At 36.5% G+C, this 17,312-nt stretch overlaps 1 protein-coding gene across 1 annotated transcript in view; it reads right to left on the bottom strand.

Moving 5' to 3' along the window:
- HORMAD2 (HORMA domain containing 2) overlaps window positions 1-17,312 on the bottom strand; it is an 89,156-nt gene that overhangs the window by 49,973 nt on the left and 21,871 nt on the right. Inside the window, exons 3-8 of the mRNA XM_040619408.1 lie at window positions 14,537-14,678; window positions 11,921-11,984; window positions 11,290-11,326; window positions 7,305-7,325; window positions 6,709-6,735; window positions 527-594 (exon numbers count right to left, since the gene is read on the bottom strand). Of these exons, the coding sequence (XP_040475342.1) occupies window positions 527-594; window positions 6,709-6,735; window positions 7,305-7,325; window positions 11,290-11,326; window positions 11,921-11,984; window positions 14,537-14,678 (359 nt within the window). The remainder of the gene's footprint in view (window positions 1-526; window positions 595-6,708; window positions 6,736-7,304; window positions 7,326-11,289; window positions 11,327-11,920; window positions 11,985-14,536; window positions 14,679-17,312) is intronic.

Genomic DNA, 17,312 nt, shown 5'->3' with positions numbered 1-17,312 from the left:
GACTCCAAGGACCACTACCATCACTACCACTACCACCAGGTACCCTTTATTGGCTTTTAAATATATGCCAGGCATGGGCAAAGCTTTGTATATGCATTGCAATTTAATAGTCACAGCAACCATATGATGTAAATATTATTAATTCCACTGTGCAGGTGAGAATATTAATATCTAGGGAGGTTGAGTAATCTGTCCAAAGTTAGACCAATAATGGAGTGTTCCAAGCTAGGTCTCTCTGCCTTAGGAATCGGAACTCTTAACCACCAAACTTAACTGCCTTTAGACCCCACTAACATCACCAATGAGGAGAAGAGGGAAAGAAGCAAAGGAAGACTCTATTTCCCCCAACTTCATCCATAGATTTCAGAAATTTAAACAATTATTACTATTGTTAATAATAGAGGGTTTTTGTAGGATTAGTTACAAAGGGAAATTACAAAGGAAATATAAGGCCTATCTATGGCTTCAAGAAGCTTATGTTTACCTCAGTCCTATTTCTCATGTTCATTAAACAATTAGATTCTACCTGTCAAAATCCATAGTGGCTCCTTCTTTCGTGTATTTGAATTTGAACTGGTATATCTCAGTCACTTTCTAGAAATATCAAAGGGAATAGAGAAAGAAATTATTTACAAAAAGAAATCCAGAACCTTATCTAGTAATAGGTGAGGAATATTTTTACTGTATACCTACTATACTACTTACATACCTCTTTGTTTCACAGCATAACATTATTCAGGAGTAATATTTCCAGATATAAAGATAACTTAATTTTTCTTCTCCATGCTAAAAATGAGTTAGATGGCAAATTCTATTGTTACTGTTTCAAAGCTGGAGAAACTAAGACGCAGAGTCAAGTATCTGCCCTGGCATAGGTAAATGACAGTGAAACCAGTTGAGAAACCATTCATGGTTCATGTAACAGGTATTTATCAAATGTCTACTTCGTGTTAGGCACTGGAGTCAAAGTGGTGACAAACAAAAAAGTGGTGACATGACAAAAATGTCCCTGTTTTTCTGGAATAGACAGCCTGGTGAGAGAGATAGTCAATAAATAAGTAAACAAATATAATAATTTCAGATAGTAATAAGTACTGTGAACAATTTGAAGCACAAACTGTGATAAAGAATAGAGGGAGAGGTGCTGATTTGGTTTGGAAGGCCAAGGATGGCCTCCCTAAAGGGATGATGTTTGAGCTGAGCCTCAGTGAAAAAAAGGGTCATGTGCAGATTTGGGGGAGGACGGAATATCCTAGGCAGAGGGAACAGCACTGCAAAGCTCTAAATCAGGAAAGTAAGTCTCTTTCAAAGTCAAAGAGGAAGCCAAGTGGCTGGTGATGAGTAAGCAAGTAAGAGAGTGTAGGAGGTGAGGATGTGGAGCTTTACTGGCCACGATAAGGGGTTTGGATTTTATTCTAAGTAAACCAGAAATACACTGAAGTGTTTTAAGCATGGGAGTAATTCGCACGTTTTTAAGATCACCCTGGCTATTTTAATAGTGCATAAGGAAGAAGTGGAAACCATGAAAGCAATTAAGAGGCTACTACAGTAATTCAGGGAAGACCAGAATGGCAATGAGAAAACTAGAAAAATTCAAAAAGGAACCAGGATCTATGACATCAGGTCTCATTTTTTTCATCCTGCACTAAAAACTCAGATACCACTGCTATTTGCTCTCAATGTTAAGAAAGCTAGAAATAAAGAGGGACATATATTCTCATAATAGACATACTCCATGTAAAATAAGATGATTGTCTTGTAGTTGAAGCAAGCGTTTGACCAAGATACATTGTACAGCTTGTCCACAGATCTGGAGAAGGTCCAAAAGACAGGTAAAGGGTGTAAGTTTAAGTCAGAACACAAAAAATACCCTTCATTCATCTGTTTCAATATTTGGTCTTGATACTATGGGAATAAGGATGTTAGATTGATCAGAAAGTCTCAATGTTTCTGTTACTTTATTCTTTTTTTTTAAAAAAACTATTTATTTATTTATTTATTTATTTATTTATTTATTTATTTGACAAAGAGAGAGACAGCCAGCGAGAGAGGGAACACAGCCAGGGTGAGTGGGAGAGGAAGAAGCAGGCTCCCAGTGGAGCAGGGAGCCCGATGCGGGGCTCGACCCCAGGACCCTGGGATCATACCCTGGGCCGAAGACAGACACTTAACGACTGAGCCACCCAGGTGCCCCTCTGTTACTTTATTCTAAGACTTGTTCCCCCAGCTCTACTGATCTTAAAATCTTAGCAAACAACTTAATCACAGGTTATCAGGTCCTGGGGAAATTGGTTCATGCTGCTTAAACTCTGAGATAGCTGATTTGTAGTGGACTTAATCTAAAAGAAAAAAGATATTTTTCTAGCAAGACAGTCTACTTGGGAAATCAAACAAAATTTAGAAGGCTGCTATGTGAATACAGTAGGAGAGGTATGTGATGTTAAAGGTGCCTACCGCAATAGGTTCACCCCAGACAGGCAAGACACACAGCATCCTCTCTTTGCTCATTCATGCTGGGTGTAATTGCCCTGCCAAGCAAACGATGTCTATTCTTCCTGTCTGCCCATGTTTCACAACAAACTCCAGCTTTTCGATGCTCTGAGCTATCTTTTATTTTTTTTAATTATAGCAAGAGTAGATCCTTTAGCAGCTGATAATTTTATTAACATGTTATTTGGTCCTGAAGCAATTCATGAGAGTTATGTTTACAATGGTTTCACACAAGATGCTAATCCCTTATAACTTCAGTCTGACTCTGATTATGACAGAAGATATATTTACAGCAGACATTAGTCTCTTAACATTGCATAAAACATTTTCTTGCTTTTCAGATTAATGTATCACCTAATAAAGATGTGCCTTTAAACCACTCAACAATGGTTTCTGTTAATTATACTGAATATATTCAGATACCAAAGCAATAGCAACATATACAGCCTTTTCTCCTCCCTTCACATTCCAATCCATTGGCAAGACCTTTCAGAACTATCTCCAAAGCATATCCCAAATCCATCCATTATGATCACCCTGTCCAAAACACCACTATCTCTCTTCATCTGATCTCCTTGCTTGCAAACTATTCCTCCAGTAATTCATTCTCTGTTCTATAGCCAAAAAGTGTTTTTGAAAATATAAATCAAACCATGTCACTCCTTTGCTTAAAACACTGCAACAGTTTCCCATTGCCCTTGGAATAAAATCCAAAAACTACCTTAGCCCACAAGATCTTACACATCTGTCCCTTGTCTACCTCTCTGACTTTATCTTCTACTTCCTTCTCTCCTACCCACTAAGCTCCAGGCTCAGGGCACCCTTTCTGTCCATGAACACACAAGATGCCTTGCTGCCTTAGGACCTTTGCACAACTATACTCGGGAACATGCTGTCTCCAGTTGATGATGATAATATTTGGGCACTGCCCTAAACGCTCTACATTTATTCATTCTTAAGCAGTCAGTGCTCTGAGAGTAGGTGTTATTATCCTCATTATACATGAAGCTAGTAAGTGTTAGAGCTGGGATTTGACTCCAGCTCCTACAATGTTAACCACTGTGCTATTCTGCCAGTCATGTGCCATTGCCTCTTACAGACCTGCATAGGCTGACTCCTCTGGCCCTTCAGGCTTAGCTCTGAAGGCCTTCCATAGACTACACTCCAATCCTTCTCCATTCCCTACCTTGGCACTCTCCAGCACACTACCTTTCTTTTATTTTCTTCATAGCATTAGGACTATCTGAAACTATATTGCTCATTTTTGCTTGTTTATTGTTTATCCTCCCTCAAGGATAAAAGAATGTAAACTTCCAGAGAGCGGGGCCCTTGTCTATCCCATTAACTCCTGTTTTTACACCTTCAACAGCGCTAGGCACATGAAGGGAACCCAATTAATATTTCCTGAATAAAATATTAAGCCAGGATAGAGTTCACACTCAATTAGGATTTCATCCTACAAGGATTTTTTTTTAACAAACCAAATTGTGGTTAGAAACAGGAACCATGTATAGTTTAGTTCTTGAAACAATCTATTAAAAATGGATGCTGACCACTTCCAATAGGCACAAAGGAATAGATGGTGAAACAATAAGATTTATGTCCTCACAGTATTGAAACATGGCCTTTTTTTTTTTTTTTAAAGTAGGCTCCATGTCCAGGGTGGAGCCTAACAAGGGGATTGAACTCACGACCCTGAGATCAAGATCTAAGTTGAAATCAAGACTCAGATGCTTAACCAACTGAGCATCCAGGCACCCCTGTAGCCATTCTTTATAGTTCTATCATGCATTAAGTTGTGTAAACCTTTCCTTAACATATTCACATTTTGGTTTACACACTTATTAATACCCTTCACACATTTTATAGTGTGTATCTATAGGAAAGCTACACTTATCCCTCTTCACTACTTTAGTTACTTTTCTCAGTTCATCTTTGTCATGAAATGGAGCAACCAGAACAAAACTTCTAGTACAGAAATACCACAACTCTGTGCAATGTCCAAAACTCCATTGGCTCCTGGACTGGGTAAGCACACTTATTTAAGACAGAGGTTTGCAACTATTGTACAACGACAGATTCTTCATAAGAAAGCTACACATTTTAATCCATGTGTAAAATATATTTTTGCTTCAGGTACATGTTAATATTGCTATTGTTTCTTCAGTTTTGTTTAGGGAAGGAAATACTTCTACAGATAGGAGTCAAGAAACATGGCACAATGTCAGATAAATGCTAAAAGACTGTGTTTACGTGAGAATGTTGTTTTGTGAGTATATAAAAGAATGAGAGGGACGCCTGGGTGGTTCAGTCGGTTCAGTGTCTGCCTTCAGCTCAGGTTCATGATCCCAGGGTCTTGGATCCAGCCCCCTGTCTGGTGGCTCCCTGCTGGGCGAGTCTGCTTCTCCCTCTCCCTCTGCCATTCTCCCCTGCTTGTGCTCTCTTCTCGAGCTCTCTCTCTCAAAATAAATAAACAAAATCTTTAACAACAACAACAAAAAAGAATGAGATTAGGAAAGTAAAGTGGTTGTATCAGTGACTTGATGCTAAATATCAACTATAAAATAGTACAGTCCCATGGATACTTTTAGGCTATTCCATAGTTATGTTGTAGTTACTGCTGACTTGTTTGGTGTTCTTTTGAGTCTTTTAACACCCTCAAACATGCCACTAAAATTTCTAGCAATCAGAAGTGTACCATGAACACAGAGGTTAGGGATCACTGCTATAGAGAACAATCTGTAAGCATTCAAAATATTTTTTCTAGGTTATAAATGATAGTTCAGCACTTCATATGATAAGCTTTTGTTTTCTAGCTTCATTACTTTGCTTGCATCAAAGCTCATTTAACAGCACCCCCTCACATACACACACCCTCCACCCTAAGAGTAGTTAAGCCCAATTTGCTGAGCATTTCACTACCTCAAAAGCACTGGTTTCAGATTAGGAGTTTTACATGTGTAAGAAAACAAAATAATTCATTGCATTAAGAAAATGACCACTTTATTAACAATTTATCAGAAGGTTTTAGTTTGGGAAACTTCCCCTCAAACCTACAGAAAAAAAAAAGCATTTTGAAATTAAACAAGAGACAAAGATAAAAAGGAGCATTGGGTATTATACGCAAACAATGAATCATGGAACACTACATCAAAAACTAATGATGTACTGTATGGTGACTAACATAACATAACAAAAAAAATTATTAAATAAATAAATAAATAAATAAATAAATAAATAAATAAGGGGCAGTTCAGGCATTGGGGAATTGTTACCCACCTATATGTACCAGTTTTCCTCCACCTTGTTCAAAGTTATTTATAATCTTCCAAAAAAAAGGGGGTATTAAAGGCTAAAAATGCTTAATTTAGTCTTGAATGCTACCAGTTAGGCTGAATCCATAGGCTTAAGAAGGAAAACTGAAAGCAAGGAAAAAGGAAAGGAAACTAGGAGGAAGATACAGAGAATAGAATGAAAAGAAAGAACACAGGGCTTCTCCCTCCATCTCTATGCCATTGCTACAGAGTAGTACAAGTAATTACTACATGTCCAGGACTATGATATTTACTCTGGGAGACAGAAAACAAGACAACACACTTGTCCTCAAGGATTCAGAATCTGGTGGAAGAGATAAAGTAATCCACATGAATCAACTGAGATCGTTAAATTGTGGGGTCTCATTAGAAAAGGAATTTAGAGAAGGAGGAAATTAGTGTGAACAGCATAGGCCAAGAGGCTTTCATGGGAGATTTGAACATAAGTTGGCCTTGAAGATGAGTAGGATTCAACAGGGAAGAACTTATGAGAGAAAGAAGAAGTAAAGATCTGAAAATCTATGAAAAGGTCAAGTAGGGGAGAATTTAGTTTGGCAAAAAAGGGAAAAGTTTAGAATTATGCTGTATTTTCCAAAAGGCCACAAACAGAAAGGATTCAGAATCAGTTAAAATAATTAATAAAATGTGGTTTTATACATGCAGAGATTTTTAATTTTAACATGTTAGGGAATAGGCTCCTCTATGCTTTTTTATTTTCTTTTTTTAACACCCCTATGTAGTTTTTAAAATCTCATAATAAAGAACTGGTGAAGTTTATAACAAAACACACTGAAAGAGCTCACAATGAGTTACTTTGGTCATATAGTAATCTAGTAACATAATCAATAGCCTCAACTCAGGTAAACATATTTAAATATAATCCCATCTCAATGTGTGTTCTTACCTCAGGTTCCTTGGGATTTGTGTAAAGCTGTTTAAGGAGAAATAAATAACATTTAATTTCTGAAACTTACTAGATTACCCTCACAGAATACATTTTCTATGTGAAGAGTTCAATTTGTGCTCTATTAACTGAGGACTGAGATATACATATCTCAAGATAATTTGTCATGGTTTAAAAATGCTTAAATAAATAAAATATCTAGAACTTTCCATCGTATCTTCTCTTTCTATTCTTAACTACACATAGCATGTTACACTCAGAAGCACACAAAACTTCAAAAAAGTCTATACAACCACAAAAACAAAAAACTCTGAGTCTGTAAAGAAATTCAAAAATATGAAATCCTGATAGCTAATATGTGAAGCAGATAGTATATCCTATATACTTTCCCATGTGTTGTAATATACCTAAGAAATACATGATCTTTGTGATCTTTCATTAAAACTTCTGGTAGATTCTACTTTTTTTTTATTCTAAAATGTCATAGGACAGATAAAGAAATTCAGGGAGAAGTTGGGATAGTACTGTTTTAATGTGTTACTTGCCAAAAAACAATATAGTAGAGACACAAGTTTGGTCTTCAAATGTGTACTTACTGTAAGTACTGCCATGTGTAGCTTTAAGAGAAAAGAAAACTACTGTTATTATATACTTGTACCGATATTATTGTTATTTTCAATAAAGGCTAATTAAAATATGATTTCAGAGAGGCCAAAGATTTGGGTAGAAGATCTAAAAAAGGGATACTAATTCACCCACTCACTCAAGTGAGTATGAATTTCCATACATAGGGTTCTGCTGGAGAGGAGGGAAGTTAAAAAAAAAAGGTAACTATACTCTCTAAAAGTTATATTTTAGTTTGGGAGGCAAAAGATATACAAAATAATTCATTTTTATTAAACATTAAATATGCCACCAGCATCTCCAAAAAATTGTCTTTTGAAACTAATCTACTAAAGTAAAAATTTTAAAGTCTGATAGGTCTATAAAACCCTTGCCCTGCCTATATATATATTATTATAGACAGATTCTCTCTGCTTGAAAGAGTTAACCAATATAGAGAGATATAATCTAGCCTCTGATATAAATTTAAAAACTGGAATACAAATTAGAAAATTTCTGGACCAGGGATGTCTGGCTGGCTCAGTTGTCAGAGCATGTGACTCTTCATCTCAGGGTCATGAATTCGAACCCCATGTTGGTCATGGAGCCTAGTTAAAATTAAAAAAAAAATTTTTTTAAAGGAAATTCCCCAACCATAATTTCATATCAAATTATTCACCTATTTCACCCAAAGGACTAAAACTTTAGTGACACTGTGTGGCTATTTTGGTTACTGCATATAATTGATTTTAAGACTACATAGTGAAACTCTAATTTATATTAATTATTTGATTAATAGTTCATTCATTCATTCATTCATTCAAAAATAGACGTGGCCCTTGATCTCAGGGAACATGCAGACCAACAGGAGAGAAAACATTAAACAAAAAAGCAAATAGATAAGGACATCATTACAATTGTGTTAATTGCTATGACAAAGCAGCACAGGGTGCTTGAGAACATTAAACAAAAGGACAATCTAGGCTGGGGTGGGGGGAGGTATGTGCCAGGGAAGACCCCTCTAAGAAAGTAAATATTTAGGCTGAGACCTGAAGGATAAATTGGATTTAGCCAGGTAAAGGATATGCGTAGGGAAGAGAATTTTGCAGGCAAAAGCAACAATATATATAATAAAGGGAAAAGGCATTTGGCATGTTCTAGAATCCTTGTGTGGCTTGAACATAGTTAGCAATGGTGAGAGTGATGACTTTTGGAAAGGCAAGTGGAGACTAGATCATACAGGTTCACTGTGAAGGACGCTCAACTTTATTTTAAAAGCCATGGAAGATCTCCAGGCAAGAGATTGGTATGGTTAGACTTAGATTTCTGAAAGAATGTAGTGTGGTTAGTGAGTTGGAATGGTAGGGAATTGAAAATGGGAATAAGGAGAGAGATTAGGAGGCTACGTACAATATAGTCTCTTCTTTATAATAATTATCTAAAATACATACACACTTTAAAGAATTTGAGCATAACATGAACTACAAAGAAAACAGGGTAAAATCACCCAAAATTTCCAACTAGAAATAATCATCGTCTTCAACAGAGATCTTTAGATACTCAAACTTGACTTTACTCAAACTATTTGTAACACATTAATCATTTCCTAGTAGGAGATTAATATACTAACAACTGAAAAACAAATATAAATACCATTAAGAGTCTAAGTCATCCATCTAAGGTATTGTCTTTTAATCTCCCAGAACAGTAAATTTAATTGATTCAGTCATAGAGGTAGTTATTTAAGTAAAATAAATCTATCAAACTAGGTAGATAATCTTTTTACATCACAATGCTCTTTTAGTACATGTAACATTGTAATTATTTAAGAAGTGACTCTATTAGATTGTGACCTCCTTGAGTGGAGGAATCACATCTTTCTCTCATTTTTACCTCATCCAGTATTTAGGTACAATGTCTGGCACAGATTAAGCAGATAAGAAAGGAAGGGAGGGATGAAGAAAGGAGAGAAGAAAGGAGGGAAAGAAGAACAAGAGAAGGTAGAGAGAGAGGGAGGAAGGAAGGAGAGATAAAGGGAAGGGAGAAGAAGGAGGGAAAGAGGGAGGAAAGAGAAAAAGAGTTAACACTTACATAGTGCTTATGCACCAGGCATTGTTCTAAACATTTTAGATTAGTGGTTCTCAAAGTATGGTCCCTAGACCAGCAGTCTCAACATCACCTGAAATTTATCTGAAATGCAAATTCTTACATCAGAAATTTTGGGGTGGAGCCTGGCAATGTTTTAACAAGTCCTCCAGTTCATTCCAATGCAAGCTAACATTTGGAAGCCAGTGCCTTAGATTAGTTCATTATCTCAAACAACCTTAAGAGGTAAGCTCTGTTATTATCCTCATTTTGTATATAAAGAAACTAAGGTACCGAAAGGTAGGTACTTGCCCAAGATCACACAGGTGTTAAGTGCAGAACTGGGATTCCCTTTAGACTGATTCCAAAACTTGTGCTCTTAACTATATTGCACTGCCTCACAATGATGGATGTTCAAGAAATGCTGCTAAATGAATGGATGAAGGAGAATGAAGAGTAGCATTCAGTATGCTGGTGATGACCTTCTCCATTTAAACCTGTCCAAATACTAAGGGCCTTCAAAGTTCAAAAGCCATTTTCTCCCAAAGATTTCCCTCATGCTCCTCACTAGATACAACCCCTCCTTTTCCATATTTCTATTGCACACAAGCAGTATCTTTCCTTTAGCATGCATTAATTTCTAATGAGTATTATGGGCACTTATACTTGTGATAGAGTTATAGCCAAAATATCTGATATTTTTACACAAAAATATCAAGGTGATGTGGAAAAAAAATCGATATTTAATAGCTCAACATGGCACAGGTACTGGCCAATCAGAAAGGATGCCAACTTAGCCTTGGAGGCTCTGGGCTCCTGGAAGCTCCCCCTGGGCCAGATGTTAACCCTTTAGTTGCTAGATTATGGATAGGTCTGGAGAGATCCCCAAACAGACAATGGTGAAGTGAGGGGGAGACAATGGTGGCGGTCACTCAGGGTCTCAGCAAAACAGCTATTTACCACCTGATGTGAGTATTTCAATATTTTAACAACAGGCACAGCTGGGCCAGTGCGTAATAGCTGATCATCAGCCATGTATATGAGTATCATTTCTCTTCTGCCATGGTCTAGAAGATCTTTGTGTGCACAATCCCATATCTGTTTTAATTTTGTATCCCTCAGTCGCCCAGGTCAGTGTTGAATAAATCATCAAAAATAACTATTCATTGAAAAAGGAAATGTATGAGTGCAACTAAAAATCCAATATGAGGCTTATTCACCTCAAAATTTCTTAAGGAAATAGGAATTGAGAAGGAGTTAAAAGAAGATATAGATGGGGAAAAGGAGGGGAAGCAGTGGTAGAAGGTTCATTTATATACATCTTGTCTCTTCAACTAGGACTGGAGCCTCTAATTTTTATAACCTTCATAGGAGTCTTGGGCAGCAAGAAAGATCTGATACACTTAAAATTCAAGCTGCATTTTTAAAAATCCAAGGTATGATACTAGCTAGTTGAGGGAACAAGTCATATACATGCATCAAACATAGTTAACAAAATAACTATCACAGAATCAAAACTAATTAGTAAAGTCCATTTTTTCCTTTCATATCTGTGAACTGAATCACAACTATTTTGAACATGTTCAATGTGCTAAATGCCAGATTCTTGTCTCCCCTGTCCCACATCCTCTGGATCTCTTCCAGTGACTTCAGAGGAAATTCTGTGGTCAAAAAGATATGAGTATGTAAAAGAGAAAAATGAAGGTTTCCTTTCAAATTGATGAAAACAAGACATCAAAAGTTAACAAAGACATAAAAAGAAAACTGTTTCATAAGTGAAAATGTAGGCACTAGTGCCCTGTTAATACACAACAACAAAATAAAAACTAAACTTTTTGTTAAGGTACAAAAGATAAGCCTTTAATCCTGGTGTAAATTTTAAAGCATTCTTACGTATCTCTTTTCCAAAGCATCAAAACAACCTTGGATCCTGTCAAGAAATAAATGTTTGATGTCAATTTGGATCAGATGCAAAAGCCAAAAAAATTCCAAGTATAGAACTGATTTATATTTTTTGCTTTTAAGTACATTAAGTTGGTAATCATTTTACCTTTCCCATTTGAACTTTTTCTTAAAACTCTCAGTATCATTTAATATGTTGATAGATCTTTATAAGTAATAGGTAAGCAATTTTAAGGTACAGAAGCACATCTTATATTTCTTTTTGCCTCTCATAATGTTTAGGGATACTGACATGTGTATCATAAGTAATCAAATTTTGATTGCTATTTTTCTCTTATTAAAATTTTTGTTCTTGTAGTTGACATATAGTGTTATATTTGTTTCAGGAGTACAATATTTTTCTTTCTTTATACAAGTCCATTTTTTTTCAAAAACAAAACTAAATCAGTATCTTAAAATCATATTGAATAATTATTGTAAATTTCCAGGAAATTGTGAAAAAAAAAGAAGGAAAGAAGGAAGGAAGGGTTTTAAGGAAATGATCTTACCAAATAAAGTTTTATGGGTAATTTCAGCCATGATAAAAATAATGTTCAACTTTTGTGGAATTTCAATTACTTACCATTTGATAATATGCAGTGACCCAGGACATTTTTTATCTTCTCGAAGGATTTTTAAACTGAGGTCTACAAAAACAGAAACACAGTCTATTTTCCTCTACTAAATGATTACTGTACTAAAATTGTCCATGCTAAATAAGGGTATTCCTTTATTATATTTATATAACTTAGTTTTATAGCTTATAAAAACATTTTGAATCTCTAAATAGCTACTTTAAAAATATATCCTATGTTGAAAACTAGCTTAGTTCCAATTTTTTATTATAGTCTAGCAGTCTCCCCTTCTACACTGCAGCACAAGTGAGCTGGTTGCACAATCAGTTTGTGTCACTTCTATGCTTCTGTTGAATTCCGAGTAGTCATAAAGGACTATTGAGACCATCTCCATTAACCAATTTAAAACGTACCTCAATCTCAAGTCAGTCCTCTCATATTTGTCTCTCCCAAACGAAAATAAAGATGAAAAGTTTTCCCATGGATTATTCTCAAATATTAATTTCCATCTGAAATTCAACTACCTTACTATAGTTAGAGAAGAACAGGAAAATCATATTAAGAGTTTTGGCTTAGAAATCAGTCCAAAATCAATCACTGATTCATGTATGACTTTGCATGTCACTTCACCTTTTCATACTGTTTTTCTATCCTAAAACTGATGTTCCTTCTACCAAAGTACATGAAAAGTATTCCATGTTGGTATAAAATTTAGAGATTACCAAAAAGAGAGTGACATAGGAGTACTGAGCCTTTTTATGATATATATTACTTTAAGAACAAACACTGAGAGGGAGACATATAACTTCTACTAAAACTACCAGAAAAATAAAGCTATAAGTAATAGTATTACCTTTGTTGGAAGGAAGGAAGGAAGGAAGGAAGGAAGGAAGGAAGGAAGGAAGGAAGGAAGGGAGGAAGGAAAAGCAAGCCTAAAATGGAGTCACTTGCCCCCCACAAGGAGCAAACCAAGTCTTAATTGCAAGAATGTAACCTTTTTTTTTTTTTAAGATTATTTATTTATTTATTTGACAGACAGCCAGCGAGAGAGGGAACACGAGCAGGGGGAGTGGGAGAGGAAGAAGCAGGCTCCCAGCGGAGGAGCCTGATGTGGGACTCGATAACGCCGGGATCACGCCCTGAGCCGAAGGCAGATGCCCAACGACTGCGCTACCCAGGCGCCCCAAGAATGTAACCTTTAACCAATCAATCTGGAATTTCCTGATCAACACTTGTGAGGTAATCTGTAAGGTAGACCCCAACGCTTCCCCCCCAGGAAGGTGACCTTGCCTGAAATAAACCTCTCTTTTCTTTCACTAATGACTTCCTTGTCCTACCCTGTTTCTGCCTATAACAGTCTAACAATTTGTACTACTCCTCAGAACTCCTTTCTATTTGCTAGATTGGATGTTGCATTATTCATAAATCATTGAATAAAACCAATTAGATCCTCAAATGTACTCAGTTGAATTTTGTTTTTTAACATCTGCCCCTCATGCCTAGGGTAGTGATTGGCACACAATAAGCCCTTAATTAATTACCCCAAACATGTATTTTTCCAGTTTTTTCCAATTCTGTTCCAAACAAGGAGAACTGTGTTACATATAAACATATTCACTATTAAAGTTTATATTCTATAGACCAAAAGAAGACATGTTACAAATGAAGTTGTCATGATTGCAAATGTCATGTTTTTGTATTTACAGCACACATGCATTTCATTGATGCTAGCTAGTATAGAGGATGAAATGTTAAGAAAATTCAATTGGAATGAGGCCAAGGTAGTTCATTAAATACAGATGTGAGGAATTTAAAGTAAAATTAGATCTTGAAAAATAAGATCTTACAAGGGAACTTATAGCTCTCTACATTTGTTTTCCCAAATGATAGCTCCCACTTTAGTGACAAATCAGAAAGATTTCCTGAATTGTTACCACAATCCAGATTTTTAAGCTAATATTAAGATTCTAAAAACCTGAAGAGTCCTAGGTACATTTTTTTTCTTTCAAGACAAGACAAGACAAGGAAAGGAGCCAGAAACAGCTTGTAATATAAGGAAATGAGATCATCAGTTTAAGACACAAGAAATAAAAGGGAGTAAAGTAGGAAACCTGGCAATTGAGAAAAGAAAAGTGCTCATTAGAATAGTAATTGTCTATCCATGCAAAACAACAAATGGGTTTAGCATGAATATGCTTTTCTTCCAGCATATTTATATGTGTTAACAGGAAGAAGAGTTTTTCACCTGGCTCCTTTAAATTGCCCCAATGCCAAAGTATACCTCAAAGAACAAACTCAACTGAGGCACAAAATAGGGCAAATCTACAACACCGAAATAGATTTTGATCCGGCTGTTGCTTTTACAGGTATGGTTTAGAATTACTGGGCTTGTCTATACGGATTTCTTCTCAGTCTGTCATTTGGTATCTAGCCAGGAACTAATGATTCCTATAAGTAAAACCACTAAACATATTGAAATTAAAATGGAAAATGAATTAGCAGATTGATCTTGAAGAACAATCCTATGACCTGGAATTAGCACACTGTGAGAACTGAAAGGTTTACTCCTGCCAAGTAGAGGAAAGGGCTATAACAGCCAAGGTAACTACTTAGTTAAACTTTACCATCCAGATGGCGTTCTCCATAAGAGCTCTCTGGAAACAGTCCTCTTAGATATGTTATGCACGAGATAGAAGTAGCAAAAAGTTTCTTCACCATTATCAATGACTCATGCTCATTAGTGATTTGGGATGGAAAAACTGTTTCCTGGGGGAAACAAGATGAAAAAGATTAGCATTCTTTAATATATTCAGCCATCATGCCAATACCACAGATATGATGGGAAGATTTTTCAAAACTTCAAATCTGATACCTTTATAGGTAATCAAAAGGAAACAGGGCTTTGAAAATTGCGTTAAATTTGATCTCCATAGGCAAGGCAGAGCAGAAGGGCAGGGAGAGTTACCCAAGTAATTCAAGACTAGTATAATTTATTTCATAATGATCCATGGGTTTGAGGCAAAATTGGAGTTTCACTATGATTACATAATCTCCTTCCCTTACACACTCCTCAGAATGCAATGCAATCTGTCTTTTATAACCTCCATCCTATACTATTCTCTCCAAAGTCATCAAGTATATCCTATCATTGACTTCTTCTGTCCTTCATACTAACTTCTCTGCAGTGTTTGACACTTTCGCCCACACTTTCCCTCTTCTCTTTGAGCTGCCATACACTGTTTTCTTTTGATTTTTCCCCCATCCTTCCATATCTATCTCAATCTCTTTTATTTTTTCCAGTTTTTCTGCCCTTTAAACATTTAAATTCTGTCTTCAGTCCTTTTCTCTTTGCATAGTTCTCGCTTCTTGGGTAATCTCATCTAGTCTCACTGTTTCGGCTATAGCCTATACAGGCTGTTCTGAGCCCCACTTCTATGTTTCTGTTCTGTGAACATCTGCACCTAGACCACTTTGTAGACACCTCAAACTCCGTTTAAACTCAGTTTATCTCTATCACCTTTAATTGAAACCTGATCCCAAATTCCATTGTCAGACAAATGAATCAGCCTCCACGCCAATCATTCAGACTTGAAGTAGAGTCACCTTTGGCTTCCCTTTTTATTTCATACCCCATTTCCAATCACTAAATTCTCTCTAAAGGAGTTCTCAAATGTATTTGCTCCTTTCTCTTCTCACTGTCACTGCCTTGACTCAGGACATACTCACTTCTCCCCTTTATTACTGCTGTAGCCCCTGATCTTCCTGCCAACAGTTCCTTTCATCCACTCTGTCCTTCATATTGCCATCATTATTAACTTTGAAGAATACACATCTTATTATGACATGACTAGTGTTCATGTAGGATAGAGCTCAAGTACCTTAGTGTGGAATTTGAGAACTATCAAAGTCTTATCCTTGCCTGACTCTCCTGCCTCATCTGCCACCCCCTTCCTTCTACCTCTATTCCCTATCAGCTCCTGTGTACCTTACTCTAGCTATGTGGAACTACCATTCATTTACTATTCTACTACATGTATCTCCGTACTTTTGTGCTTTGCTTAAGCTAGAGTTCTGCAGAATACTAAGGTTCTATAAAATGCAGATAGCCCTCCACAAAATGTATCCATGTTAACAATAGTTTCCTTCTAAATTTTATACATGTGTGTGTAAGATATATTGAAAAATGTATATAGTTATTCTTAAAAGATTGGACAGTCTGCCCTAAGAAATGGTGTACCATATTAGGAATGTCGTAAGACAGTGACGGATGCATGAATTTTATTTCAGTGCGTAAGAATTGTCTAGGGGCACCTGGGTGGCACAGTCCGGTGAGCGTCCGACTCTTGGTTTTGGCTCAGGTTGTGGTCTCAGGGTCGTGAGATCAAGCCCTGCATCAGGCTCCACACAAATCTTCATGGGATTCTCTCTCCTTATCCCTCCACCCTTCGTCACCCTGCTCTCTCTCTCTAAAATGAATTTAAAAATCTTAAAAAAAAAAAAGAATTGTCTACCAAAAAAAATACAGAATATTTGCCAATAGTTTGTTTTGCATCAAGTTATAATTTCAACATGTTTGTCATATTCGGTATTTACCGTGTACATGTATAAAAATAAAAATAAAAATTTGTTGATTTTTGTCACAATTAATTAGTCTGAGACTGCTTTTTGCTCTCTTATTTAATCCAAGCACAAAATATGTCTCATGAACTCCAGCTGGTATTGTGGCAATACATTTTCATTTTAAAGTATTTTCCAAATATTGATGAATTAGATTATATTAAGCTTAAGAACTTCTGTTCAAAAAGGCAACTTGCATGGGAGAAGATATTCTCAATACATACATCTGCAAAGGACTCATATCCAGGATATATGAAGAACTCCTAAAACTCACTAAGAAAAAGACAGACAACCAAAAAGAAAAATAGGGACAAAAGACTTGAATAGACACTTCACAAAACAGGACATCCAAATGGCCAATAAATTGTGCTCAAATGGGGTGCCAGTGTGGCTCCGTTGATTAAGTGTCCAACTCTTGATTTCAGCTCAGGTCCTGATCTCAAGGTTGTGAGATTGAGCCCTGTGTCTGGCTCTGTGCTGGGTATAGAGCTTGGGATTCTCTCTCTCCCTCTTTCTGCCCCTCCCCCACCCTAAAAAAGTAGTGCTCAAACTTCATCAGGGACGTGCACATTAAAACCACAATGAGAGGAGTTAAGATGGCGGAGCAGTAGGAGACACCGTTTTCAGCCAGTCCTCCGAGTCGAGCTGGATAGGTACCAGACCAGCCTAAACAACCACGGAACCAGCCTGAGACGCAGGAAGACGCATCTGGATCTCTACAAATGAACATCTCCAGCGCTGAGTATTGAGGTACGAAGCGGGGAGCCATGAAACCGTGCACAG

The sequence above is a fragment of the Ursus maritimus genome, unplaced genomic scaffold, assembly GCF_017311325.1.
Source record: "Ursus maritimus isolate PB19 unplaced genomic scaffold, ASM1731132v1 scaffold_33, whole genome shotgun sequence".
Taxonomy (NCBI): Eukaryota; Metazoa; Chordata; class Mammalia; order Carnivora; family Ursidae; genus Ursus; species Ursus maritimus.
Note: the sequence above shows the minus strand (reverse complement) of the source record. Positions and strands in the feature narration are given on the sequence as shown.